At 51.7% G+C, this 26083-nt stretch overlaps 1 protein-coding gene across 1 annotated transcript in view; it reads right to left on the bottom strand.

Annotated features, from left to right (window-relative positions):
- Window positions 1-26083, bottom strand: part of ADARB2 (adenosine deaminase RNA specific B2 (inactive)) — a gene marked incomplete at both ends in the record, with an annotated part of 372267 nt that overhangs the window by 101264 nt on the left and 244920 nt on the right. Inside the window, one exon of the mRNA XM_079700997.1 lies at window positions 6058-6144. Within this exon, the coding sequence (XP_079557123.1) occupies window positions 6058-6144 (87 nt within the window). The remainder of the gene's footprint in view (window positions 1-6057; window positions 6145-26083) is intronic.

The raw sequence follows: 26083 nt of genomic DNA, 5'->3' as shown, positions 1-26083 counted from the left end.
GGAGGCGGACACTTCTAAGCTGCATCTTCTTGTCAAGGTCCAACTTCCCTGCTTATTTCATGAGTTGGGCTTCCAGGACCCCCAGAAAGAAGGGGTGGAGACACACGGGCTCTCGTGATGCAGTCTCGGGCCGAGGAGGGCTGGCGAGGGGGGGACCCTGCCCTGCTGGTCTGGTGCTGCTGAGGTTTGCCAGCCTGGCTCTGCTGGACCCCACGCCCCTTCGCCAGGCCCCTGCCAGGTCCATGCGATCCTCTTACAGAACTGTAGCTCTGATCCCACAAGTTCACGTTTCCTTCTTCTGCAGCCCCCTCCCCGACCCAGGAAATGATTCTCATTTTCTCCTCCATTGAGTCGATAGGTTTTACACACCCGGCGTCAGAGAGAATAACCCAGAGGTGGACAGTCTAGAGGCTGAGAAGGCTCGCTCCTGGAAGACTGGGGAGGCTGCCTCCCACCTGCTTCCTCAGGTCTGGGCATTGCAGGACCCACGCATCTCCCCAGCCCAGGGCTCTGTTCCTCAGCCCGTGGCCAAATGCCGGGCTTACCCTGAGGTGGGGACAGGGCTTGCCCTCCTGGCCTGGCTGCTCCCTGGGCCCCCCTGGGGCAGGTTGCCAATCTTAACCCTTTATCTGGGTACGCCGGGGGCACCCTGGGCCGATCTGGTGTCTGCACAGGACATGCAAAAGGGAACTGGACGCCTAGTCTCACACGGCGGCCAGCACGACAGATTGCCCTTCTCGTGCACATGTGGGCAAAGGTCATGCTGATCCTGCGTCGTCAGGAGCCCGTTCTTGCAGGGAACGCTTTTCCCCAGCTCTCCAGGGGTGGGTTTTGTCCTGTCACCTGCGGAGGCCCCGCCGACTCCAGAAGGCGTTTGCAAGAGGTGGTCCATCCCTAGAGGCGGGAGGGAAAAGTGTGGGCAGGGCTCCGGGTGCTGGCGGCTGAGCGGTGCACAAACAGAACCGGCCACACGGGACTTTTCCAGGATCAGTGGAGACCATGAACAAAAACTTTCAGCGCAATCTGTGAACATTGCAGGCTCCAGATCGAGTGCTTTGTGTTACGGTGACTGATTGTGACCACTGAAGAGGGAACAGCTGCCGTTGCCTTTTTAAGTCCTAGGGAAGAGTGGTGGCCCAGCTGCTGGGGTCCTCCCAGGGTTCTGGGTGCAGGAGTTGGTCAGAGAATGTTTATTTTGTGATAAAAGCAATCTGATTCTGAAAATGTGTGTGTTGTACACTGGAAGTGGTTCCAGTGGACAGTTCATACGAGGGTATAAGAATTAGTGGGTCCTTTAATCCCACTCTGGAATTCATTCCCCACATAGCTTATTTTTGCCAGTCATAGTTCAGAGTCTCATACATGTCAGAGCCGGGAGTAGCTCTGCAGGAAACCTACCCCCCACCGTGTGTGAAGGGCTGGCCTGGGGAAGGCACATATTAAAAGTCAGCAGTGCACTGAAGTCCCCTTAATGGCTCACCTGGCCTCCCCACCCCGCCCCGGCCCCTGTGTTTCTGTCTGTCTCTGTCCATCTGTCTCTCTGTACAAGCACAGGGCGGGGCCCTCAGCCCTGCAGGAGGGCAGCAGGGGGGTGTGAGGGGTCTGGGGCCCACTGTGCCCCACCTGCGGCTCACACCACAGTCCCCCCAGAAACCGTCTGACTTGGATGCCAAGTGCCTTCCCTCAAGGCAGCCTCGGAGGCCACGTGTCCTGTGTCCCCGCGGGTGGTTGCAGCCTTGACCCTGGGAACTCTCCTGTTCTTGCCGAACCCGACAAGACATCCACGACCACACGTGTCGAAGGTCCGTGTGGGCAGCCTCAGATTTCCAGACAGTCACACGTGTCCTTCTGTTGTGGAAATCAGGAAAATGAGAGGCAAATAACCTCAAAGGACATGAGCTAAACACCACCCACAGTAATAGAACCATCGCTGGCAAAGTGAAGACCGCCAGGCACAGAGGGGAACGTCTGAGTCAGAGACACGGGAGGAAAATGTGAAACGGAATTATTTCCCTCTGCTTCTGTCACACCGACCCTCTCCTGAGCCCCAGGAGCACCCACCCTACTTGACAGAAAGCGTCAGCACAGGCAGTGCTACAGTCAAAGGTCCAACGCATACAAGAACTGCATTTTGTGGGGAAAGAGCAGACTTTTATATTGGCCTGGCTGTGGCTGGGCTTTCACTTTCCAGGTGAAAGACGTTCTTCCAAGTCAAGGTGGGCTTCCCGCTGCCATTGCTTGGACATGGACGGGCCACGTGGGGGCCAGTCCTCGGCTGTCGCCTCCAGGTGGCCAGGCCCCGGGTGAGTGTAGGTGCCTGTGTGTCACCAGCTGCGTCTCCTTCCTCGATGCCCCCTCAGGGCCAGCATCTGTCTGGTCATCACGCTGCTAGACTTCCCGGCACCACATCGTCTGTAGGTAGGAGATACAGAGAACCGGCCATCGGATCCGCCATGTCCAGATCGGATGGGCCTGGCTGGCGGGATCGAGCCCAGGGCCTGGAGTCTCCATTGGCTCAGGAAGGAGGGTCCGAGGTGGTGCTCAGGGGATGGCTCTGGCAGCTGCGGCCATGCGGGCTTCAGGACACCTGGTCCTGGTGTTGTGGTCGGGCACAGGCCTGACCCTGACAGCTCCTGGGTCAGGCTCGGCAGCAGACAGGAGATGGCCTCTCTCCCAGGTGGGCCCCACGTGTCCTGGAAGGACCAGGCCAGCGGGGCAGGCGGGTCTCCCTCCCTCCCTCCAGACCCCAGTGCTGTTCTGCGGGCCTGACAGGGAGTGGGCTTCTCGGCCCCTCCTCATGTGACCCAGTCAGTCACGCCCTTGGGTCAGTGGTGGGCACGGAGGGGATGGGCTGGGGCAGTGATTGGCTCCTTCTCAGCATTCAAGGAAGATCGTATTCAGAGTTGCCCTCCTGGACAAGAAGAATGAAAAACCCGCATCTTCCCGTAGACTCAGCCGAAATCCACCCTGAGGATGGCTGGTCCGTGGGTGGACTTGCAGGCACCGTCCTCTTGCAGGCCGAGCCTCTGATGGCCTGACCCCGACCTAGCTCCACCCTTCACACCGGGGCTCAAGCTCCAGCGTCACGCAGAGACGAATGCGGACCAAGGACGTGAGGATGCAGGGGGTGAACCCGGTGGTCCTGAGGGGTGAGGCCTCATGGGGAGGGGCAGGGCCTTCACTTCAACCAAACACAGGCGCCCACCCTCAGGGTCTGAAGATAAAACAGGAGACTTCCAGGAGAAATCACCCTGGCTTCTGTCACCTCCATTCCTCCCTGATGTGTACACATACCGCACAAGCACACACACACACCACACACACACCCCTTCCCCGACGTCCACGGCATCTGGATGCACATTAATAGCACTGCATTGGCAACGCTCATGAGAGGTATTACGACAAGTGCATTAATTTGAAGGTTTATCTTTGAATAATGTATGAAAACAGGGTCTTCAATAACAGCACAAATTACAAAGGGGGATGACTAATCCGCTGATAGACAATAAGATTTTCCAAGCATTTCAAAGGCACTTTAACATGTAATAAACAATTAAAAATCATTCTCATCTCTAAGTTTCTACCTCTCAGCCATGAGCTGAGTTAGGGGAAGTGCCTTAATTACTAGCGTCAGCCAACCTGATCTACGTTTCCTGTTTCTCCAGGTCTTTGCCTAAAACATCCTCGTGCATCATCCTCCTACTTGATTCCATCCTCAACTCTATCACCAGGCCACCCTCCCCACCCCTCACACGGGCACTGATGCCCTGAGGGATGGATTCACTGCCCAAGGCTGTGAAGCTAGAGCTTGGGGTCGCAGCCGTCAGGCTCCCCTGCCCTTGGATGGGGAGAGAGGGCTCCTACGGGGAGACTAGACTCAGCCAGGGTCCCAGCAGCTCGAGCAGGAAAGGGGATGAAACAGAGTAAGATTTTCTTCCTCAAGGCATCTATTCCACGTGCTTATCAAATAGCTTTGTCCACACGTCCAGGTCAGCTTGGGGGTGCGTGTATATTTTTATATGTATAAGTAAATGTGTGTGTGTGTGTGTGTGTGTGTGTGTGTGTGTACATGTGGCACACCTCAGAGATATGGTAGGTTCAGTTCCAGGCCGCTGCAATAAAGTGAATGACATGGATTTCCGGTTTCCCAATGCATAAATGTTATGTTTACACTTGACTGCAGTCTATTAAGTGTGCAGTGGCATTACTTCTTTTTTTTTTTTTTTTGCGGTACGCAGGCCTCTCACTGTTGTGGCCTCTCCCGTTGCGGAGCGCAGGCTCCCGACGCGCAGGCCCAGCGGCCACGGCTCACGGGCCCAGCCGCTCCGCGGCACGTGGGATCTTCCCGGACCGGGGCACGAACCCGTGTCCCCTGCATCGGCAGGCGGACTCTCAACCACTGCACCACCAGGGAAGCCCTGTGGCATTACTTCTGACAAAACTATGTGCCGATAGACTTGCTCGATGTGGGGTGGCTCCAGACCTTCAATTTGTAAGAAGCATAGTATCTGTGAAGCGCAGTAAATAGAAGGGTGGTAAGACAAGGTGTGCATGTGTGTTCCACATTACTGAAGTAGTTACCAGTAAGTTAACTAACTAATAAGTTAACTAAGTTAACTAACTAAGTCCTAGAAACTTTCCAATTTTGGTCAGGAGAGAACAGAACCAGCCATTGGAGCTTCATGGGACCTGTGAGGTTGGGCCTGTGGGCAGTGGGGAGGCCATGCTCTGACCCACTGGCATCCTGTCCACACCCTCCACACTTGCCTCCATCTAGGAAACAAGGGCTCAAACCACAGGGTCACTGAGGTTGCTCAGTTCTGTGACTTTGCTTTTGTGGAACAGTCAGGGTAACAGCCTCAGCTTCCCATCTTGTTGGTGATTGTGTTTTGTGGGAAGGGGATATTCATGAGAGCTTGTCGTGTTTCTTAAAATCTGAGGCTGAGTGGACAACGTTCCAGGGCCAGTCCCTCCTGCCGTGGCTTCCTGGCCCCACCAAAAACCAGTGACCGGCATCTAGCCTCCCGCTCCCCACAAGCACAGGCCTGACTCCAGCTGCAAAGGTAACCACCTGTCAGGTAATTTTGAAATGCAAGAGGTGTTCCTGTCATTTGGACTGTTTCATCCCCCATGTTTTCCTTCTACAAGCAAGAGGTGGGTGCACCACCCGACAGACACGCCTGGACTTTCCCTCACCGGCACACATGCTCCGTCTGCTCTGGGGTCTCCTCCACACTCCCAGCAGGTCCACCCCCAACCGGCTTTTCAGTCCCCACCCCATATGGCTTTGTTGTCTCTCCGGTTTCATGTGCCAAAACATTGTTTCGACTGCAGGCACCCATCCAGCTCTTTCCTTGTTAAATAATTGTACAAACTGTTCAAACAGGCTGTGTTCATTTTTCTTTTTTTCCCCTTTTTGGTTTGGAGGGGAAAAAATAAAGGAAAGAGAGAAGGGATGGTCCCAGAGAACTGGGTTTTTTTCTTGAGAACTCCAGAACCTGGAGTTCTCAATCACACAGTCACTGCTAATATTTCCTACCACCCAGGTGGGAATGGGATCCTGTGGGTGGGGAACGGGATTCCAGGGAGGATGGGATCCGGGGGGATGGGATTCCATGGGGGGGGATGAGATTCCATGGGGGGAATGGGATTCCAGGTGGGGAAAGGATCCCGGGTAGGGACAGGATTCCAGGAGGAATGGGATCCCAGGAGGGGATGGGATTCCAGGGGGGATGAGATCTCGGGGGGGATGGGATTCTAGGTGAGGATGGGATCCTGGGGGGGGATGGGATTCCAGGGGGGAATGGGATTCAATGGGGGATGGGATTCCAAGGGGGACTGGATACCAGGGGGGATGGGATCCTAGGTGGGGAGGGGATCCTGGGGAGGGGGGAATGGGATTCCAGGCAGGGAAGGGATCCCAGGGGGGTGGGAGCAGGTCCTCCTGCTCTGGGAAGCCCAGGTGGTGCCCCCCCACCCCAAGGGTCTCAGCCTTTGGGGTCCCCCCTCTGCACGTGGGGCTGGGGCCCTGGCTCTCGGGGAAGGGGCTCTGCTTACTGAGGTTGTCCTCATCCTCCGTGTGCGCGGCCCCGGGGCTCACGTGCTTGAAGGAAGCGATGAAGGTGGACAGCATGCTCACTTTGTCTGGAAAGAAAAGAAGGACAGGAAATGCACTTTTGACATCAAGTTGCAGAAAAACTCAGTGCTTTCATATGTTCTTATTACTGAGGGCTTGGACATGGGAGTTTGAAAGGTCATTTTTGGTTTTAGCCACTTCATTCTGGTTCCATCTTCTATTGAATTTCTGACAGCATTTTATCAAATTCCCCTCTCCATTTAATTTTAAACTTTATGATTTCCATCTTTCTTCTTTTCTTATTTTTGGCATCTCCATGTCCCTCAAAACTGGAAGTCACCATCTGCAGGGGAGCCCCCTAGCCTGAGCCTGCAGGAAGCTGGGTGGGCAGGGCCTGCAGACAAAGGACATTTCACAGAGAGGAGCTAAGGCCAGTGAAGAAATGCCTCAATGAAACGAGAGTCCTGCAAACAGAGCCAAGACTATTTCTCCCCAGTAGTGGAGAACCTGTTTGTGGGCTTGAGGGCATGAAAAAAAAAGGACTTATGAAACCTGTAAAGTATAGTTACTGTTTGTTTGAGCAAAAGTAGACTGAACAGGAGGAGGGAACGGACAGGGGCCCTAGAGGTTCCCCTGAAGTGGGGGTGGTAACTGAAGTGGGAGAGGAGCCCAGGGACCCCCTGCCTGCAGCCCCAGGGGTGGTCCCGGGTGCAGACCTCCTGAGCACAGCTCAGAGGGGAACTCGGACCCGAGAGGAGGTGGTGCTTGGGACCAACGGGCTCAGCTATTTCCATCTGAACAGAGACGAAAGACAGGTGGGTTGAAGCCCAACTGGGAGAAATGAAAGAATGACTACTGAAGGGACCAGAAGGAAAGCTCCTTATACCAGAGCCCTAACCCTAACCCTAGCCCCTAACCCTTACCCCTAACCCTAACCCTAACCCCTAACCCTAACCTCTAACCCAAACCCCTAACCCAACCCTAATCCCTAACCCCTAACCCTAACCTTAACCCCAACCAGAAGTGAGTCCACAGGAGAACTCAGCCCCGACACCCCCAGAGCCGCTGTGCTCAGACCCCTGCCCCTCACGGCTCTGTATCCTCGAGGCTGCAGCATTCGTGACTTTCCATGTGAACCTTGACTGTGTTTAGAAAACCGCCGAAGGCAGAATCCCTGTTGCTCATCCAGTGTGTCACAGGGTCGCCATGGGGTTGCCCTTGCCCTGCCTTTGGCTGTGTTGTCCAGGGTCCCTCATCAGGGACACTTTAACATGCTCCGTGCATCATGCTGCCTTTGTCTGCTTCTGTCGTAGGAAAGAGCTCCGGTTTTGGGCTCATCTAAGTGTGATCTCTCCTGGAAACGTCAACTGGCGGTTTATTATGCAGTCAGCCTCCAGGTGTCCAGACCCAGGCCTGAAACTTACTCTTTTTCTTTCAATTCTGAGCCTGTTTTCTCTTTGGCCGAGCTTTCCAGAGGCCAGGGGAGTTCACATTGAAATTCATTCAGTAGCCTGTTAACAGCTGTTGTTTCCATTAGGGACGAGCAACAATACAATGTTCACTCGGAGAACAATAAATAACTCAAATCCAGAAGGGCTGCTGCCTCTTCATTCTGCCGAACACGAAGAATAAGCCCAGGGAAGGCCCAGTTCCCCAAACCCTCATGGCCGAGCTAATTTCCTACACGAGAATGAAATCTTTTGCTTGAGTTATAATTTCATTAAGCGAGCCCAATAATGTTCCAGAAAGAGTGTGAAGCTCAAATGATTTAGTCTCGAGCATCTCAGAATGAAATTACAATCTTCTAATAAAGCAGGGCCACCAGCCAGACACTCACAAAAACACACTAAAACAACTCAGAGCTCACCTTAGCCAAACTGTGAAATACTTAAAGATTGTTTTCCATCCATCAGAGTTCTCGATTTCTAGGGTGGCCAGATTTGTCAAATAAAAATTCAAGACACCTGGTTAAGATTGAGTTTTGAATACACAACAGATACTTTGTGTATATACATCTCTAATATCATGTGGGACATACATACACTAAAAAAATTACTCATTGTTTATCTGAAATTCAAACTTAAGGCAAAGGACTTGAATAAGCATTTCTACAAAGGAGATATACAAATGGCCAATTAGCACATGAAAAGATATTCAACATCGTTAATCATTAGGGAAATGCAAATCAAAACTATAGTGAGACACCATCTCACACACATTAGGATGGCTGCTCTCAAAAAAAACCTAGAAAGTAACAAGTGTTGGTGAGAATGTGGGGAAATTGGAACCCTTGTGCGCTGTTGGTGGGAATGTAAAATGGTTCAACCACTGTGAAACCCGCAACTCCGCTCTGGGTATAGAACTGAAAGAAGGGACTCAAAAAGAACTGAAAGTAGGGACTCAAAGAGTTATTTGTACACCCACATTCACAGTAGCATGATTCTCAATAGCCAAATGTGGAAGCAACCCAAGTGTCCACGGATGGATGGATGGATGGATGGATAAAGAATGTGGTCTGTACACACAAAGGAATATTATTTGTCCTTAAAAATTCCCAGAAGGCAATTCTGACACAGGCTACAACACGGATGAACCTCGAAGACATTATACTAAACTCAATAAGCCAGGCACAAAAAGACAAATGCTGTGTGATCCACGTAGATGAGGTCCTTAGAGAAGTAGAAATTATAGACACAGAAAGGAGGATGGTGGTTCCCAGGGGCTGGGGGATGGAGAGGGGGAGAGCTGTTTAGTGAAGACAGAGTTTCAGTTTGAGGAAATAAGAAAGTTCTGGACACAGATGTGGTGATGGTTGCACAACAATACAAATGTACTTAGTGTCACTGAACTACATGCTTAAAAATGGTGAATATGGCACATTTTATGTTATGCATGTTTTACTACAATTTAAAAAATAAAAAAGAATTCAAATTTGACTGGACATCCTGTGGTTTTTCTGTGAACCCTATCCCTTCTTGCCCCATCCACTCCTCGGTGGATTTTGGATTTCACGGGCTGGCTTAAACCCAGCAGACAAACCAGGCAGGAAGCACCAAAGCTGCTGAGTCAGCCCACCTGAAACTCCAACTACCATCTCCTGCCACGATACTTCATGAAAGAGAAATGTTTAACCCTGAAGGCACATACCGTCTGACTGAGAAACAATTGTTCTTAAGAAGGGACAGACCAAGTCTTTATTTATTTATTTATAAATTTTTGGCCGCAGCGCACGGCTTGTGGGATCTTCGTTCCCCGACCAGGGATCGAACCTGCACCCTTGGCAGTGAAAGTGCAGAATCCTAACCACTGGACCGCCAGGGAATTCCCCCAGACCGAGTCTTTAGAAGGTAATTAGGAAAAAGGGTGAGGAATTACATTTTCTATTTAGAAAAATTCTAAAAAAAATTATTTGCTGTCGAGGACTTTTCCGGTAGTTGTTTCTTAGACATGGGCCTGTCAGTTTGGTATCTACTTCTACTGGCTCCAGGTGAGCAGAGCCCCAGTAGCCAACTGGTTCTGGTCTTTGTGTTTCTCACGGTCACCTTTGAAAACCTGGTTTCATGCCGGTTACTTACTGATGGAAAATAGAGGCCCTGCTTTTCTTTCTCGCAGCTCTGGTTTGGGCCCGCTGAAAGCAGCTGGTTAACAGGACTCCCAGCCTCTCACAGGAGAGTCAGAAGGAGAGGGTCTTCCTCCAGGGAAAGCGGCTGGAAGGGCTGGGTACTCCCTGCCCTGAAGCTGTGTCTGTGGCTCTCAGCTCGGGCCCAGGGGCCCTGCGAACCAGCTGGATGTTGGCCTGAGTGAGATGCACTGACCTGGACTGGCCCCTGTGAGGAGAGCACCTGGGGTGGCCGCCAATCAGGGGTTGTTTCTAGGGAAGTTCTGGTCACCATCCATCATATTAATGGTGTTTTTAATGAATTACTTGGAATGATCCAGGGCATTTGTGTTATAAACCTTATTGCTCACTGCAAAATAAGTGGCTCTGGCCCAAGTTGATGTGATTTCATATATTTCTGGAGCACGTGGGAAAGCATTTTCAGGGGCAGAAGCCGTTTCCTGGAAATGGATGAGATCCCATTGGTTGACAATATTGATAATGAAGAACAAACACAATTTGGTAACGACAGAAAGATAGAAAAATGGAACAAAATGGAGGGTTCAGAAATGGAATCATACCTGTGTGATCAACCGATTTTCAACAAAGATCTCAAAGTCATACACTAAGGTGAAAGAAAGTCTTTTTAACAAACAGTGCTGAAAACCTGTACACCATCTTGGAAAAAAGTGAATTCTGAGCTCGATCTTGTATCATAATGAAAATGTTCACTAAATGGATCATAAAATCTAATACTATAAAACTCCTAGAAGAAAATATAGGAGATTACTTTCATGGTCTCCGTGTTGGCAGATTTCTTAGACATAGAAAGCACCAATCATAAAAGAAAATATAATTTTCATCAAAAATAAAAATTTCAGCTCAACGAAATACACTGTTAAGCAAACTAAAAACAAGCCACAGATTGGGATAATATATTTACAATCAGGACAACTGATTTTTATCCAGAATAAAAGAAGATCTCTTATAACGTAATAAGAAAGGACAAAAAATTCAAATTAAAAAAATGGGCAAAATATTTGAACAGAAACTTGACAAAGGAAAATATTCACATAGCCAATAAACACATCTCCAAGCACTCAACAGTGGTACACGTTAAGGAAATGCAAACTAAAACCATAGAGAGATATCAACACACACCCTTGAATGGCTGAGACTAAAGGTAAACTGTAGGTGCAGTCAGGCCCCCTTATCGGGACCTGGATTTGTCTTTTTCTTTTTTCTTTTTTGCTTACTTTATAGATTTGGAAGGTCAAATGTATTTAAAAGGCTTTAAGAAGACTCTCAAAGATAAGGCTCTTTGGAGCGGTCCTCGGACTCACGTCCAGACAGCTGTACGTATGGAAACAGAGGGAACAAGAACCCACGTGAGTGGGACGGGGGCCACAGAAGGTTGCAAGCATCAGGCCCTGCCACACGCCCCGCAGATGCGGAGACTCAGTTTACCCACGAGGAGCCGGAAAATGTCGGTGTTTTGGAGTCTGCTTTTGTGAAAGCCATGTTTGCTTTCACAGACTGTTGTGTTTATCAACAACTTATGAAACAGTTTTTACCAAGTAAGATGAAAATTTAAAAAATGTCTTGCAGCACGAGCCCATGTCAGTTACCTGGAAAATCGGTCCATGGGAAATAACATGTTTGCTGGAAATTTTAATAAAAACCGTAATTGCCAAAATACCTAAGGATTTGATCTTTTACTGCAAAGCACTAAATAGTTCATAGGTTATTTTAAAAAAATTAGATCATTCACGCACTTGGGTTCTGCCCTATTTCAACCGTTTGGAGTGAGCTTTTGTGCTTGTGTCCTCTGCGTCTGTGGGCCAGGCGCTGCCCCGTCCAGCCCAGCTCAGCTGCGAAACAGAAAGAAGGTGACAGTTGGAAGCCGCCGAGCGCAGTCAGTACCTTTGGGCTACAAACCCCAGCCTCCTTTACACGTTCCCTTCTTATGTTTTCCTTTTGCCAAAATGCACTCTGACAGATGGCCCCCCTCAGGCTTGACCCACTTTCCTTCCTGACTGTATCTTCTCCCCCAACACAGGTATGTCTTGAACGGGTGCCGCTTCTATCCAAACACAAATGCAAATCAGCCTGAACAGGTGGGTGACCTCAGGAAGTAAGAAAATAATTAACCTCCATGCAGGCAGGAGAAAGGAATAATGTTTTGAAGGAAAGGCAAAGATATTTTCTCGCAGATTTTCAGGAATGTGTATTTTAAGAGGCCATTTTCAAGCTGCCATCTATGAACAAGGGGATTCAGGTGAAGAAAGACTCTGGGTCTGCACCGAGTTCTGTAACATAAGAGGGTCTGCTTCTCACAAGGAGTGAGGCTCTTCTGGAAGCTTCCAGGTGCATAAAACTCATGCTTTTGGTCTTGAAACAGGCAGCCAGCCTGTGGGTGTTCCTCATTCTTTGTATGGGCTGAACTGTGTCCTCCCCCAAAATTCACATTAAGTCCTGACCCCCAGGACCTCAGAATGTGACTGCATTTGGAGATGGGGTCTTTAAAGAGGTGATTAAGGTGAAATGATGTCTTCAGGGTAAGTTGTAATCCCATGTGACTTCAAAGAAGAGGTGAGGACCCAGACACTCATGGAGGGACCACCACGTGAGGAACAGGGAGAAGGTGGCGTCCACACCCAGGGGAGAGGCCTCAGAAGAACCAGCCCTGCCCACACCTGGATCTCAGACTCCCAGCCTCCAGAACTATGAGAAATAAATGTCTGTTGTTTAAACCCATGTCTGTGGTTCTTTGTCATGGCAGCCTGAGCAGACTAATATATTCACTCAACAAATCTTTATCGAATGCAAATTAGTTGTACCCCTAACCAATAATTTCACACTCTAATGATAGGAAGGAACAGTGCTGAGGGACTTGGCCTGTCCAGGGGCACCTGGGAGGTCGGTGTTGGGGGGCATCTTGCAGGAGGTGACCTGATAGCTAATAATACCGTCCACCCCTTACTGCACACAAGAGGTCTGGCTCTAGAGCCAAGCGTACTTCCACTGAAAGGTGAGTCTGGGATGACCCAAGTTAGAGGAGGGGAAGCCCAGGCCGGCAGAGGGGCTACCTTTGCAGCTCAGTCTGGGTGCATCCTCATCACCATGGGCCTGGAGTCTTGATTCTGAACAGGGGGCCCCAGGGGGCTGGAGGGCAGCAAACATAAACCTTCTGGATTGTGAGGGGTGAGTGGGAGGGATGCTGGGAGAGGGGAGAGTGGGGGAGAGGGAGAGAGAGAAAGGGAGGGAGGGAAGAAGAAGGAGGGGGAGAGAAAACTCTCATCCAAGATGGGTCTGAGGCCCAGACATGGTCCTCAGCATCACCCCGCACTCGCCCCCAGGAGACCCGACATCTGGAAACTGTTGCTGAGGGGACACGGGGGCCAGTTAAAATATCCGGTGGACACACCTCGACTTTGGCCAATTAAACAGAGATGTTTCCCCTTCCATCTCCCTGGAAGGGGTCAGACTCGGTTATGAGATGGTCAACTTCCATCTGGGCTGAGTTTCACAGATTGGAAATAACTAGAAAGTTACGGGCCTGCTTGAGACTCACTGGGGGACAAAGAGGAGGAGGGGACAGAGGAGGTTAAAAGAAGAAAAGCAGAAAAAAGCACAATAACCGTCCATGTTTATGCTCCAACGGGCTGAAACTTCCAAATGAGCCGGTGAGGACTCTGCAGCCGACACCCTGGCCCAGGTGTGAGGCTGGGGTCTCTGGGCTTACCCGGGAGACCCTTCCTGCAGGGCTGGGATGGGGGGGGTGAAGAGGAGGAGACTTTTTCATCCATTACAGACTCAAAGGAAGTCAGGAATATCCAGCGCCTGAATTCCTCTTCAAAGCTCCCAAATTTCGTAGCAAGAGATCCCCTAAGTGAGAGTTGCAGTAGCTCCTGCCACTGGGAGGACGGCTAATAAATATGCGTATAAAATAGGACCTCCAGTGCACGGGAATTAGAAGCATGCCTCTCAAGGAGTGGTTGGAGCAATAAGAGGTCTCTTATGGAATCCACCATTTCCTCGTGGTTTAATTTCTTGGGCACATTGTTCTCCTCCTGGGAAGCTTCCCCTCAAAGTCATGGGCTAAGACCTCCCCATGCCAGTGTGGGCCACCTCCCGGAGGGCCCTGACCAGGCCACGGTCCCGGTGCTGCGAGCAGCCTTGAGGACCATGCAGACATCCCAGCTACACCTGGATTATTTTGGGAAGCGGGGGTGGGAGCCTAAAACAAACCAGCTCACACCAGATCATTCTACGTGAACAGCAGGCAAAGACACGGATGGCTGACATGTGACTGACGGGACGGGACTCTGCCAGAAAGTGCATTTAAACAGCAGAAAATCTACATCTAAACGTGTGTGTTCACACTTTGCCAGGGCGCTCAGGGCCTTTGGGAAGCCCTGCGCTCCCCTCTGATGCTCCATAGGGAGTGGTCCACGTGCCAGTGTAGACATCTCTCTAGATTCCTTTCAGGTTCCCCACGAACCTCAGGGTGCAAGGGCTACTTTGGGCTCCGTCCCTCACACTGAAGACAGTGGTCCTGCTGGACAGTGCGCGGTGTCAGACCCGACGGCCCTGCGGCCAGACACGCTGTGCGCCACCTTCTCCATCACGCCGGGAGAGGCCAACCTCGGGACGGGTGGCCGATGGCCTGGGAGGTGGGAAGCTGAGCTCCGTGCGATGCTGTCCAGGGCCTTTCCAGGCTCTGAGACCCAACGGGAAAGCCGGAGTTGCTTCCAGGACATCTTCCTGATCCTCCTTCTAGCCAGTGTGGTTGAGGCCCACCAGCCACTCCTTCAGCAAACGTCCCTTGTCTGTCCAGGTGCCAAGTGCCTGGCCTGCAGCACCCTGGTTGGTAGCAACTGTCTTGTAGACTTTTCTGGGCAAAGTTTTTACCCAGATTGAAGTGTGTTTCTCCAATTAGGAAAACAGATGTGTTCTTGCTTCATGTCACTCACACAGGTGTCTGCCGTGGGAAGCCCCTTCTGGGACGGTCTGGGATGGTCTCCTCTTGTTCCAGGGCTGCTGGCGCTTGCGGTTGTGGGGGGGGGCGGTGTTGATGTCAGCTCCAACGTCCAAGGCGAGAGGAACAACCTGTTGTCATGTGGTTTCCTGTGTTCGTCTGTGACACCGTGAGACGTGCGTCCACGGAGGGGTCCCTGGTAGGGGCGGAGGGTGCTCCTGGTCACCTGGTCAGAGAGAGCAGGTGACCAAGGGCTCCAGTGGGAGGTTGAACTGCAGGGAGTTTGGGGCTGAGATCAGGAGCCTCCACTGCTCACCGGCTCTGAGGACCCGTGAGGCCTCGAGGGATGGTCCTGTGATTCGGGTCAGGAATTGAGTTAAAGAACCAGCTTGAAGCAGGAAATTCTCAGGAGGTAAGAATTTGACCCTAAAGGCCCAAGCAAGTCCTCCGAGAACTGTTGTCAGTGACCTGCAGATACGGTGACAGGTACAACCCTCTGCGCGAGGGGCGAGTCTTGCACAGGCTCTGCGATTCATGTCCCCAAAGTCCTCCTTCCATGTTGCTGGCTCTTCACACGTCTGGCGCTTCCTCTGTTGGCATCCTCTGGCCTCCCTGCCCTCTTCTCTTTGGAGACATGCTAACCACAAGTCCCTCTATTTTATAGTTTTCCTTCTATTTCCATTTTATAAAAAGGTTTCTCTGCCCCTTAATACCATCCAGCACGTCACAGGACACAATCATTCTCTGCAACTTTCTAGGCTTTGAGTGGATGCTGTTGCCTCTTATATTCCCAAAGGCCACTGGATCCAGTATTATTTTTATTTTATTTTCTAATATTACTTTAATTACTTAAGTACTGAGTTGAGCTCATTTAGAAACAAGACATGACAGGTCGCCCTGTCCTCCGCCGCCTTTGTTTAGACTGGTTGTCAACACCATTTTCTTCTTCAGTGCTGTTTGAATGTGGCTAATTTCTTATCTCTTACAAGAATTAGATACTCCAATAACCAAAAATAGAACAACTGATCACATAAGTAATTGTTTAGAGAGCAGGTCAAAGTGTTAGTATCTGAATTTGCAAGTTTAATTATTTCTCTTTAGAATGGAGCTCCTGGCTAATGTATGAAATGATGTTTATTAATTTGAAGCTTCCTAATGGACTAGTCTCTTCATGCAGACCGTCTCAGGACAAGTGAGGGCTGCTAATCACCCTTCCAGAGCTGACCCCAGCAGCCCTCCACCGTTCTGATGTGTGTAATGATCCATGATGTTCCCCATTACCCCATGTAATGGGGTCACACGTATTGACAGACATCAGTCCTACAGAGTGCTGAGAAGACCCCTCGCTCCCGGCCCCCGACCACGCCTGTCCCTGTGCCTCTATGTCCTCCACATCAAGTACTGTCCCCGGTCAGTCTGGCTACTTGAACCCAGGGAGGAAACAGCTGGTCGTTGATTCCATCACCTGTTTATTCAGCAAAGATTGATGGAGCACTTACTACGCCCCAGGATCTAGAATGTTCCAGAATAGCCTAGAACAGCCTAGAACTCCCTCTTCCTGCTGTATTTTTCTGCACAGCCTTTATCAGCATCTTCAACACTACGTGTCACACTTGCTTGACTGCCCACCTCTCCCGACTAGAATGGGGACTTCATGCGGGTGAGGATTCCCTTCTGTTTTCATGATAAGATCCTGCGATCTGCAGACGGGACCAGTTCATGGGACGTGTGGGCGCTAGTCAGATGGGACTGAACAGAATTTTGGTCAACAAGGTCCTTTTCCTTTGCTCCTGGATTTCACCACAGTGCAGCCTTTCCCTCCTTTCTGAGTGAACTCTGGTCGGTTGGCAGGGTCGTCCACGTCTGTGGCTCAGGACCCCGCCTCTCAGCCTCCTGGTTAAGTTGCTAACGAATTCTCAGGCATCCAGGAGGGGCTGCAGGGAGCCTGCAGGAGTCATGGTGGTGCGGTGTGGATAATCGTGCCCTAAGATTGCCTTGTAAATAAATGTCAGTATTCACCTGCTCAGGGGTTTTGTGATACCGTTTTGGAGATGCTCCAGTCTTAACAGTTGCTGTTGAGGAAACTGGGGAAGTGACCAAGCAGAGAAGAGTCACTGTGTCCTGTGACCAGGACTATAAGGGATGCTTTAATAGAGAGAGAACTAGGCAGGGGCCTGCCCAGGGAGCAGGGCTCAGGGAGCCCTCCAGGAGGGGGCAGAGGTCGTCCAATGATATGACGATGCCCATTCTGTGTCACAGCCCAACGCTGCCTGTGTTTGGAGGCAGGTGTGAGGAAGAGGAAGAGGAGAAAATGAGCAGAAAAGGGAGTGTGTGCCAGACGAGGACGAGGTGAGGCCGGTGAGCACAGGCTGGCTGGGCACTCCGGGTGCCGGACAGGGCGGCCCCTGCGCTGGGCTCCCTGACAGGCCGCTCCCGGCTCCTTCAGAGCCAGAGGCCGTTTACAGAACGAGACACACTGCCTTGTGAAATATTAGTTTCTTATTACTTCTAGCGAGCAGTGGAGTAGAAAGCAGCGTGGTAGGTGGATTTTCTATAAGAGGCAACGTGTGTGTTCTCTATTAGATTCCACGAAAATCAATTTGCAACCCAGTTCAGCCTGGTAAAATTAGATCTAAAACTATTTAATTTTGTTTCAGGAGTGTTTTTCCCATCTGATGCCTGGCCTGCGGACATACAGTGATAAAATACCTTGAGTTATTGTGGGCTCTGTGTGCGTCTGTTGGAGGAGACGCACCCGGTGTTACACAGCTTCCCAGCGGCCAGTGCCCAGGATACAACGCGAGTCTCCCTCATCACCATGAGGCTCATTTTTAATACTCTTATTTTGCGTTCCACATGGTTTGGTAATAAAATGTGGCACATGGATGTGTTTAATTTGCCTGAGGACGTACTTTTGTGTTTTCGGAGTCAGGCCCTGTGCTAGAGAGGAACTGTTTGGGGCAGCGGTGCCGGGGATGGGCATGCTGGGCTGAGTCTGGTCGGGTGGGGCTGACACTTAAACACAGGAGTGGGTGGAGGTTGGAATTTTTGCTTCTTCAACTGAAAGTGTCTCTGTTTTGGGCTCTGACAAGACCTGAAAAGTTGGAGAGTTCCAAGCATGCCTTGTCAGGCACTAAACTCTGTTAGCTCCTGCTGACGGGAGAATCCACGTTACTCTTTGCTGGGACCCCAGGCCCTTCCAGGCTCCGAGTGTCGCCACAGAGTGTCACCAGCGCTGACCGTCAGGCTTACAGGGCTGCACAGTGTTGGGTGAGGCAGCACCCGGCCCGGCCCGGACCTCAGTTTTCTACTTTCCCACGAGTTGCAGTGAAAATGGTGCCGAGCCCGTGGGAGCAGAAGGGATGTGGCCTCAGCTTTCAGGGGGGATGGGGGGAGGCCAGACCTTGCCCTCTGCGTGGCAGCGGGACAGGCGTTGTTTCCCAGGGTCCTGGTGGACGGACGCCGTTGGTGAAGCACCACGCTCAGCACCTGCGGCCTTGTCACCACTTTTCCACGTCCTGCTTCGCAGCCCCGTCCACCTCCCATGTCCACCGACCCCTCGCCACCCCCATCCACGTTGGAGAGGAAAGTCGCGTGGGGAGAAGTGACGTGACCCTCGGCAGCACAGTTACCACGCGGGTACCATGGTTCACGGGCGACGGGGCCGCGTGTGCCGTACACGAGTCGCCTCAGCTCCCCTTCCAGCCTCGGCATCCTCCCCAATCAACACACGGGCTCACACAGCCCCACCAGGCAGCTGAGCTGGCACCCTACGACCCCACTGAATTGTAAATGCCTCTGGGAAACGGATTGTACATTATTCAGCACTGTGTCCCCAATTTATCCCTAAGAGTTGAAGTTTCATCACGATTTGCTGGACCCGCCTGCCGGCCAGGATGCTGCCCACCAGCCCTTCACTTCTCTGCACATGGCCTGCCCTTTCTCTGAGCAAAGTCAGCATACGGTTACGTCTGGTTTTCTTTAGAGGATTGCAGTAAGACCTGGGGCAGCAGTTCTGCCAAACAAAGACAGGTATTATTACCCCAAAACATTTGCAGGAGCAAATACACTGGTGGAATCTAAGTTCTGTCAAGTGAAGCAGATTTCTTTACTGGAGGGCTTTGGAGGACTTCGAAGGACCACGTGCTAAGGTCACTAGGAAATCTCGGCCACGAGCGCACAGCTGCTCCCCAGCCGTGGAGCCCGTCTCCCCCAGCATCACAGGGACTTCTTTCCAGGAGACAGAACCTGAGACGAGCTGACAGATAGGGCCGCAGAGGCCTCACCACGTCCTTGGGACAGCCCTATGGGCATTTCCTAAATGACGGCTGGGAATATCTGAGCCTGGGGGAGGGGGAGGGAACAGGAACCTAAATAATTCTGTGTTTGGTACAAAAGTGGATGTAAATGAGTAAAGATGTGGTCTAGTCAGAGAAGATCTTGTCATGTTATTTCTGAAGTTCTGTTCGTCAACAGCCATTCTACATATGCCGGTTGAGCACTGGTCTGTGGGAGAGTCCAGGAAAGAGAATGTTCTTTTTCTCTGAACTTACACTCCAGTCTAAACTCAAGACATATTTCCCTTGTCAACCAAGCAATGCAGATTTTGGTCCAAAGGTTAATATCCACACACACCTGAGAAATGATTGTAATAGTGTGTCCTTTACATGTAACCATTAAGTATAAACTATATTAATTGTTCACAGACATCTGCTGAAAGATGAGCTGGCATCTACGAGCCAGATAAAGGCCCCCCACTTTAGTAGGGTGTGCATTGTCACTCAGCACCTATTTTCCTTCCCCCACTTCCTTGGGGGGCGCCCGTTCCTGACTCCTGGCCTACGGGTTGGGTAAGGCCGACCCCCCTCTCAGCTCCAAGGGGGGCTCTCATTACCTGATCAGCAGACCCCCCCTCCTGGCCAGAATGGACCATGGGATCCGCTGGGCCCAGTGCAAAATGGAAACGTGGGTCCTTGTTCAGGGATCATTACGATTTCCAGATGGAGACAGCAGAGGATTAAGCCAAGGGCGGGTTTTTCAAGTGGGGCTGCATGACCATGAAGGGTCGGGCCAGGACCCACGTTTCTCTGATGGGCAAGAGCAGCCCCCTGCCCTCTGATCCTGGAGCTGATCCCCTGCAGCTGTAGGAGAGCCTGGCCTCAGGCCACCGTGCATGGCCCACAGGCTACTGCTGGGTGTCTGACCCCTGCAACCAGACACGTCCTAACTTACAAACCCACTCACCACCTGCCTATTTACACGTTTTCTTTTGGCTCATTTCCCTGTGAGATGGACTCACACTGTATCTCTGGGTCACTGTTCATCCCAGGACCCACGCATGTGAGAGGCTCCATGGGGGATCCATTGGTCAGAAATGTCCGTGTCCTGATGATCGTCACCAGGGGCAACTGTCGGCTTCCACGTGTCCACGTGAGAAGGACCCTGGCTGGTTGTCACCCCCACCTGTTGTGGACGAGGCTAGAACTGCAGATTGAGATGCAGGGAGAGTCGCAGGCCTGGCGCCTCTCCTTGAAATTGGGATGTGTTTTTTTTAAAGAACTTTGTGCTACTACAGTCAGGAGGGGCCACCTCCACTTGGGGCTTGTTCTTGGCACAGTGAACAGACTCAGGCGGCTCTGGGGGAAGCAGCCGCCCGGCCCATTAGGGGACCTGGAGAGGCCGGGTGTTGTCACAGCGGCAGGCGGGGATTCACTTGGATTGGCATGTCTCCTCTCTGACACCCACAGCCTGTTCATTTTGCGGGGTATCTGGGGGTGCATCCTTCCCCCAGGCTCCTGCAGCGCCTCGACACCCTTCCTCTGAGGAGCTGCCCGTTGTCTGTGTCCTCCAGGTGGCCCGAGTCCCTCGGCTCCTAAGCTCCAGGTGTGTCCTCAGGTGGGTCATCAGGTGTGTTGTCAGGTGTGTCCTCAGGTGTGTCATCAGGTGTGTCGTCGGGTGTGTCTGTGGAGCTCCCGTCCCAGCAGAGCTGGTCAGAGACGAGCTAGGGGAGCAGTGTCACAGCACCAGCTGCCTGTGAGCTTGGAGTGCGGCTACCCTCAGGGCTCAGAGAGAACTCGGGTCATGACCCTCCTTTCCAGAGCTTGGAGGCTGAGGCCGACCAGGACGGAGGTACCTTCGCGCTAATGGGCTCTTGCTCCGTTCGTGTCTTCCTGATGACAAGCTCCAGAGTGCCCTATGTCTTATTTAATTAAAACATAAGTGTTTTCATCCAAAAGGAGAAGGAAACGGAGGCAAATCCTTTCTTTGAACTAAGCAAGTGTTGCTGGGAACAGCCTGTGAACACGGTGGTGCAGAAAGCCACAGCTTGCAGATGCTGTATTTGAGATTTGAGAGGTTTGCGTGCAGAGGGCTCAGCCGAGGAGCTTCGTCGGGGCCCATCAAGCTTCTGGGGACACATCTCCGAGACTCTCGCAGGCCCTGCCTCTCTGCGAGGTGCAGCAGGAGTGATGATGGGGACTGTGCGTCCTGGTCCCCGGGCGGCGAGCTGACAGCCTGCCCTTGAGTCTTGAGATGGACAATAACTCAGCAAGACAGAGCCACTCATCCGTGGGGCTGTCACTGCTCTGCTGGTGTGTGTCAGAGTGGGCCCAGCAAGGTCAGTGCCACGCCTGGGGGCTTGGGACGCATGGACTCCACTCCGGTCGCCTGTGCACCTGGTCATTGCAGGATTCAGCCATCTCCTCTCCTGGTGCCCAGCAGCATCGTGGGCTGTGAGCTGCCCGGGACCCAGCATCCAGCTCCACCCCCCAAGAGACTTGCATTGCTTCAGAGAAATCCGTGGATCCAAAGGGATGCTGACCAGACTCCCAAAGGCTAAGTGATGGACAGTCTTTTTGAGATCCCCCAAATTTGAACTGGAATGAAATAAATTAGGACCATCTCTCTCATCCCCGAGGAAGCAGTGCGTTAAGCCCCAGAGCACATATTTTCTACTAGTTATTCTCATTAAAATTGTTCAAGAACTCGTACTTTGAGGAACCCTACCTCCCTTTTTGCCCAAATTAAACGAAATTAAATTTCAGTTAGAAGCTTCCTACATACAATTCCTGGTGTTAGAACTGAGTGGGGATGCAGACCCCCCCTCCTGCCTCCTCCATCCCCAGGGAGCCTTCCACCTGCTCCCAGCAGGTCCTCAGAGCCCCTGGGGTGACCTGGGGTACAGCTGCCAGCCGACAAGAGGACAGCCCTGTACATCTTCCCTGTGTCCAGTGCCTGTAACCAGTTCGGTGCTGGTAATCCGAGTGTTTATTGCTTATTGACTACGTCTCAAGAAAAAGGTATAAAGCATCAATTTGGTGTATTACCTCAGCAGATGCTCACGGCAATCTTATGAGTTAGCTGCTATTATTATCCTCCTTCTCATCAATAAGAAAACCGAGGTTTTTTATTGGAAGGATTAAGCGATTTCCTCAAACTCAGGCTCTCTGACTCCCGGCTTCCACAGAAAAACCATCTCCATGGAGACCTCCATTCATCGGGGTCCCAAGAGTCAGTGTGCTCTGGGGAAATGTACTGTCACACACCCAAACTTCACGATGCCTCAAACGAACCTGTTTATTAAACCCTCTGCCTATAGACTCTGATTACAATTTGCTCTTTTCAAAGTCGCCAGCCTTGATACAGGCATAGATTTTTATCCTGCTGAATGGACTGAATGTGTGGTCCGGATCCTGGTGCCATATCCTGGTGGCTCCCACTCAGGGCTAATCAGCCGACATGTGTCACTGTCTTGCAGGCCTGAGACCGCCCCCCCATCAGCTGCTCGGACATGGGCTGCCAGACACCTCTGGACACATGGTCACACCTGCTTTCAACTCAATCCTGCAGCCGTGAGCACAAGCTCCCAGGACACGGAACGGACAAGGGGGGTTTCTCGGCAGGTGAGGGGAAGGTGACTGGCTCGTCTTCCTGCAGGTCCCCCTCTCGTTCATCTCTGCAACCTCCGTCCACTGACACTGACCCTGGGGGTTCCCAGAAATAAACGTGGCCTTGACTCCCCACCCCCCATGGATTGGTGGGTGTCTCAAACTTCAGAGAAACTCTCCGATAACCTGAGCTTGTAGGCCACGTTGACGTAGGGCAGACCAAGCCGGGTGTTGGGAAGTAGAATGAGAACAGGGAATGTGGATAGAGCACTGGCTCAGTTCTCTTGGGTTGTCTGAAATGAGGACGCTTCGGGCCGGACAGAGAGCAAACACCTTCTGTGACTGGTTCAAGGACTGTGCTCAGTCCAGGGCCCTCAGGGGACCAGACCTAGCCTCCTGCCATTTCTGCCGCCCCATCAGCTCCATCCGTCCCTGCAGCCCTGGGCCTGTCCTGCCACATCCTGGGCTGGACAATGGGTTACTGGCTCTCTCATTTGAGTAGACGATGGATGGAAGAGGGACAAAGAGGGTGTTTGGGAAGCTGCGCAAAACAGCAGTTGAGCCCAGAGCCCGCAAAGGAAACCCCCTCAGAAGGCTGGGAGGACACACAGGGACCTGTCCACAAAGTCCACCTGTGTCTGTGACCCTGCTTTGAATTAATGTGTCATTTCACACAGGCACTTACCAAGCCCACTGAACACCCACTAACAGGCCCGTCAGTCCCTGCTGGGGTAGTGGGGAGGCCTCATCAAACAAAGACATACTGCTCCCATAACGGTGCTGGCCGGCCCAGCGGGAAAGCCTCTGAGACTGAACTGTCCCCTCTTTCACGGTCCCCCAGGGAGCCGGGGGGATGGCCTGTAGTGTCCCCTCTCTTCTGCAGGCAACACTGGAAGGGGCGCCTGGGTCCCTCATCCCAGCACCTCCGGGGGGAGGTTTCACTGCCTTTCACAACGATGCTGTGTGTGTGTCTGGCTAGGAGGGTGCTGGATCAACCCTGAATGGACCTGGACAGCCAGGAACTGGACAGCTGCCTTTCCTTGACCTCCAGGCCGGAAGGGGAAGGGGGGAGGGTGTCCGGAAGAATCAGTACTTCCTGGTGCAATATTTCCCTAAATCCTACCTGACTTACACTAAGACTCACGATTTTTTAACCTGAAGCCAAGAATTTGATGCTTTTCCCCCCTCCAGTAACTGTCTTCAGGTACCGAGGGTCCAGTGCTGGGCTGGGGGATGGGACAGGTGCGAATGGGGACCCAAGGTCAATGTAGCCTGGACAGACCGGGGGTGTCATGGACGGTGCTGCATGGGGCAGCCCACCCGCCCCCCTGCCCCCGGTCTCAGCTAGGCCTGGGCGTGGGTTCCGTGTCGCTCCTGCCACTTATAAGCTGCTGTGTGCAGGGAGGCTGCTTACAGGGTGAGAAAGAGCCTGCATACAGTAAGTGCCATCTACGTGCTCAACAAAATCCATTCTGCAGCAAAAGCTATTCTGTTTTTCTGCTTTTTCTACTGAAGTTTGGAAGCTGTCTCCTCATCACTGTCAGTATCATTTCTCTACGTAAATACTCTAAAACTTCTGTTTAAAACAACTTTTACCTGGAATTGACTTAAAAACACGACAGAAATGGAGACTCCGATAGGGCTGATACCTTAATTTCTGCTTTGCTCTGGCCAAGTTACCAGGAATTTTGAGGAGAGCACTTGTTTTCTGAGAAATTGTCAAGGACTGCACGGCAGGCGTTTGGGGCAAAGGCAACAATTGAGATGAGGGTGACTGGTCGAGGGCCATCCTGTCCTTGAGCCCAGCACCCCCCACGAGCTTGGAGACCGGGGGACTCATCTGAGAGGGTCAAACCTGGACAGCTCTAGGATCTTTAAAGAAAGTTGCAAAACATTCTCAAGAGCTGGGCTTCTCTGCTGTTGCCTGTACCACCTGAAGTGTGTATTGAAAAGGGAGTCCAGGAATGTTTGCTAAAAGGAGAGTTTGCAGAACAAATGAACTTTAAAAATTTCTGCATGCAAATCTGAATTAAACTTGAGCTTTAGCTCTGTGGTTTTGTGACTTTACTCCTGCTTTAAAAATGCTCTCCGTTTTTCTTTAGAGCTATTATATAAATTCAAAAAAGTCCAAAACAGCAGAAAGTATTTCTTCTGAGCCCATGATGAAGCCCCCAGTAATCCCGCTCTCTGAGAGAATGTGGACAGACAGAACTTCAGGGATCCACTCGTGAGCACTGGAAGGATTTGAAGAGTCTTGGGCGTGGAATCTGGCCGAGGAGCGGGTGCTGGGTGCGCCTGGCTCCAGGGTCTGGCGGGTCCGCTGGTCTCCATGAGATGCAGGCGCAGCTCTCGGCCCCACTGTGGAGCTGTGTCCCCCCTAGACCGCTCAGTCCTGGCAAGCCAGTCGCCCTCTGAACCCAGTCACCCTCTGAACCCCAGTTTTCTCCCCTTTTTACAGAAGGAGAAGCTACTCATGCATTGTCATGAGCATCAAATACGGCAACGCCATCCAGTGTGCAGACGAGATTTGGGGACACGGACTGTTCCTTTTCCCCTGAGCCCGTCACCGTGCTCCCCACTTGAGACCACCCTGCAGAGAGCGGGACCTGCTCACTGTCTCGTGACCGACAAGGGGGTGGATGGACCCTGGGGCTGCAGACCCTGGATTCTCAGCAGATGGGGCCGCAGGCAGCTTGGCCGAGATCTCACTGCTGAATAGTCTGGAGGCATCGGAGACTGAGGGGCCACAGTCAGGAGGGGGTGTCAGAGTGAACCTGGGGGACCAAGCAGGGCCCTGTGCAATTTGGAGGGTTGCTGGGCATACGGACTCGGGACGAGGTAGCATGGTGGGCTTCCTGGTGAAAGCACGCATGAAGGGTCAGCAGGGGAGCAGCGGTTTCACCCCACAGCTCATCCTCCGTCCACTGTCCTTCTGTCCGTCTCCTCTGTCATCTGAGTGATGGATGGGTGGGGGTGTGGATAGATGGGTGGGTGGATGTTTGGGTGGGTGAACAGATGGGTGGATAATAGATGGGTGGGTACATAGAGGGGTATGGGGATGACAGACACACAGACACTACACCTCAACAGAGCGGAAGTATATATCTGGGAATATGGAGACTCTCCAATTAAGAATTAAATCACTCTTTTTGTGTGTGTTGCTTATATGTCACAAAATGATCGTTTGATTGGATTTTCCTTCACCATTTCATCGAGTTGGTTTTGTGCAAATAAACTACTTCAATTGAGTGGATTAGCTGTTTATTAAAATTATAAACAATAATTCAATTTCTGGTAAGGATAAAACTAGACTAGGAAAAGTTATTTGTTTGACTCAGTTGATGAAAGGGTAAAAAGAAAATAATTGTCAGTTAATGTGAGAAGTTATGTCTTCCTTAAATGCCATCTCTTCCAGGCAGCCTTCCTGATTAGCTCTAAAATAGTACTGTCCCTGGTCTCTGGACGTTGATAGAACTCCAATGGCACTTATGTTATGGGGTCTCGTGTGGGCGATTCTGGTGTTGAAAGCCTGGATAGCAGGC

Source organism: Hyperoodon ampullatus (assembly GCF_949752795.1).
Source record: "Hyperoodon ampullatus genome assembly, chromosome: 3".
NCBI classification, from domain to species: Eukaryota; Metazoa; Chordata; class Mammalia; order Artiodactyla; family Ziphiidae; genus Hyperoodon; species Hyperoodon ampullatus.
This window is presented reverse-complemented; position numbering and strand designations above follow the sequence as displayed.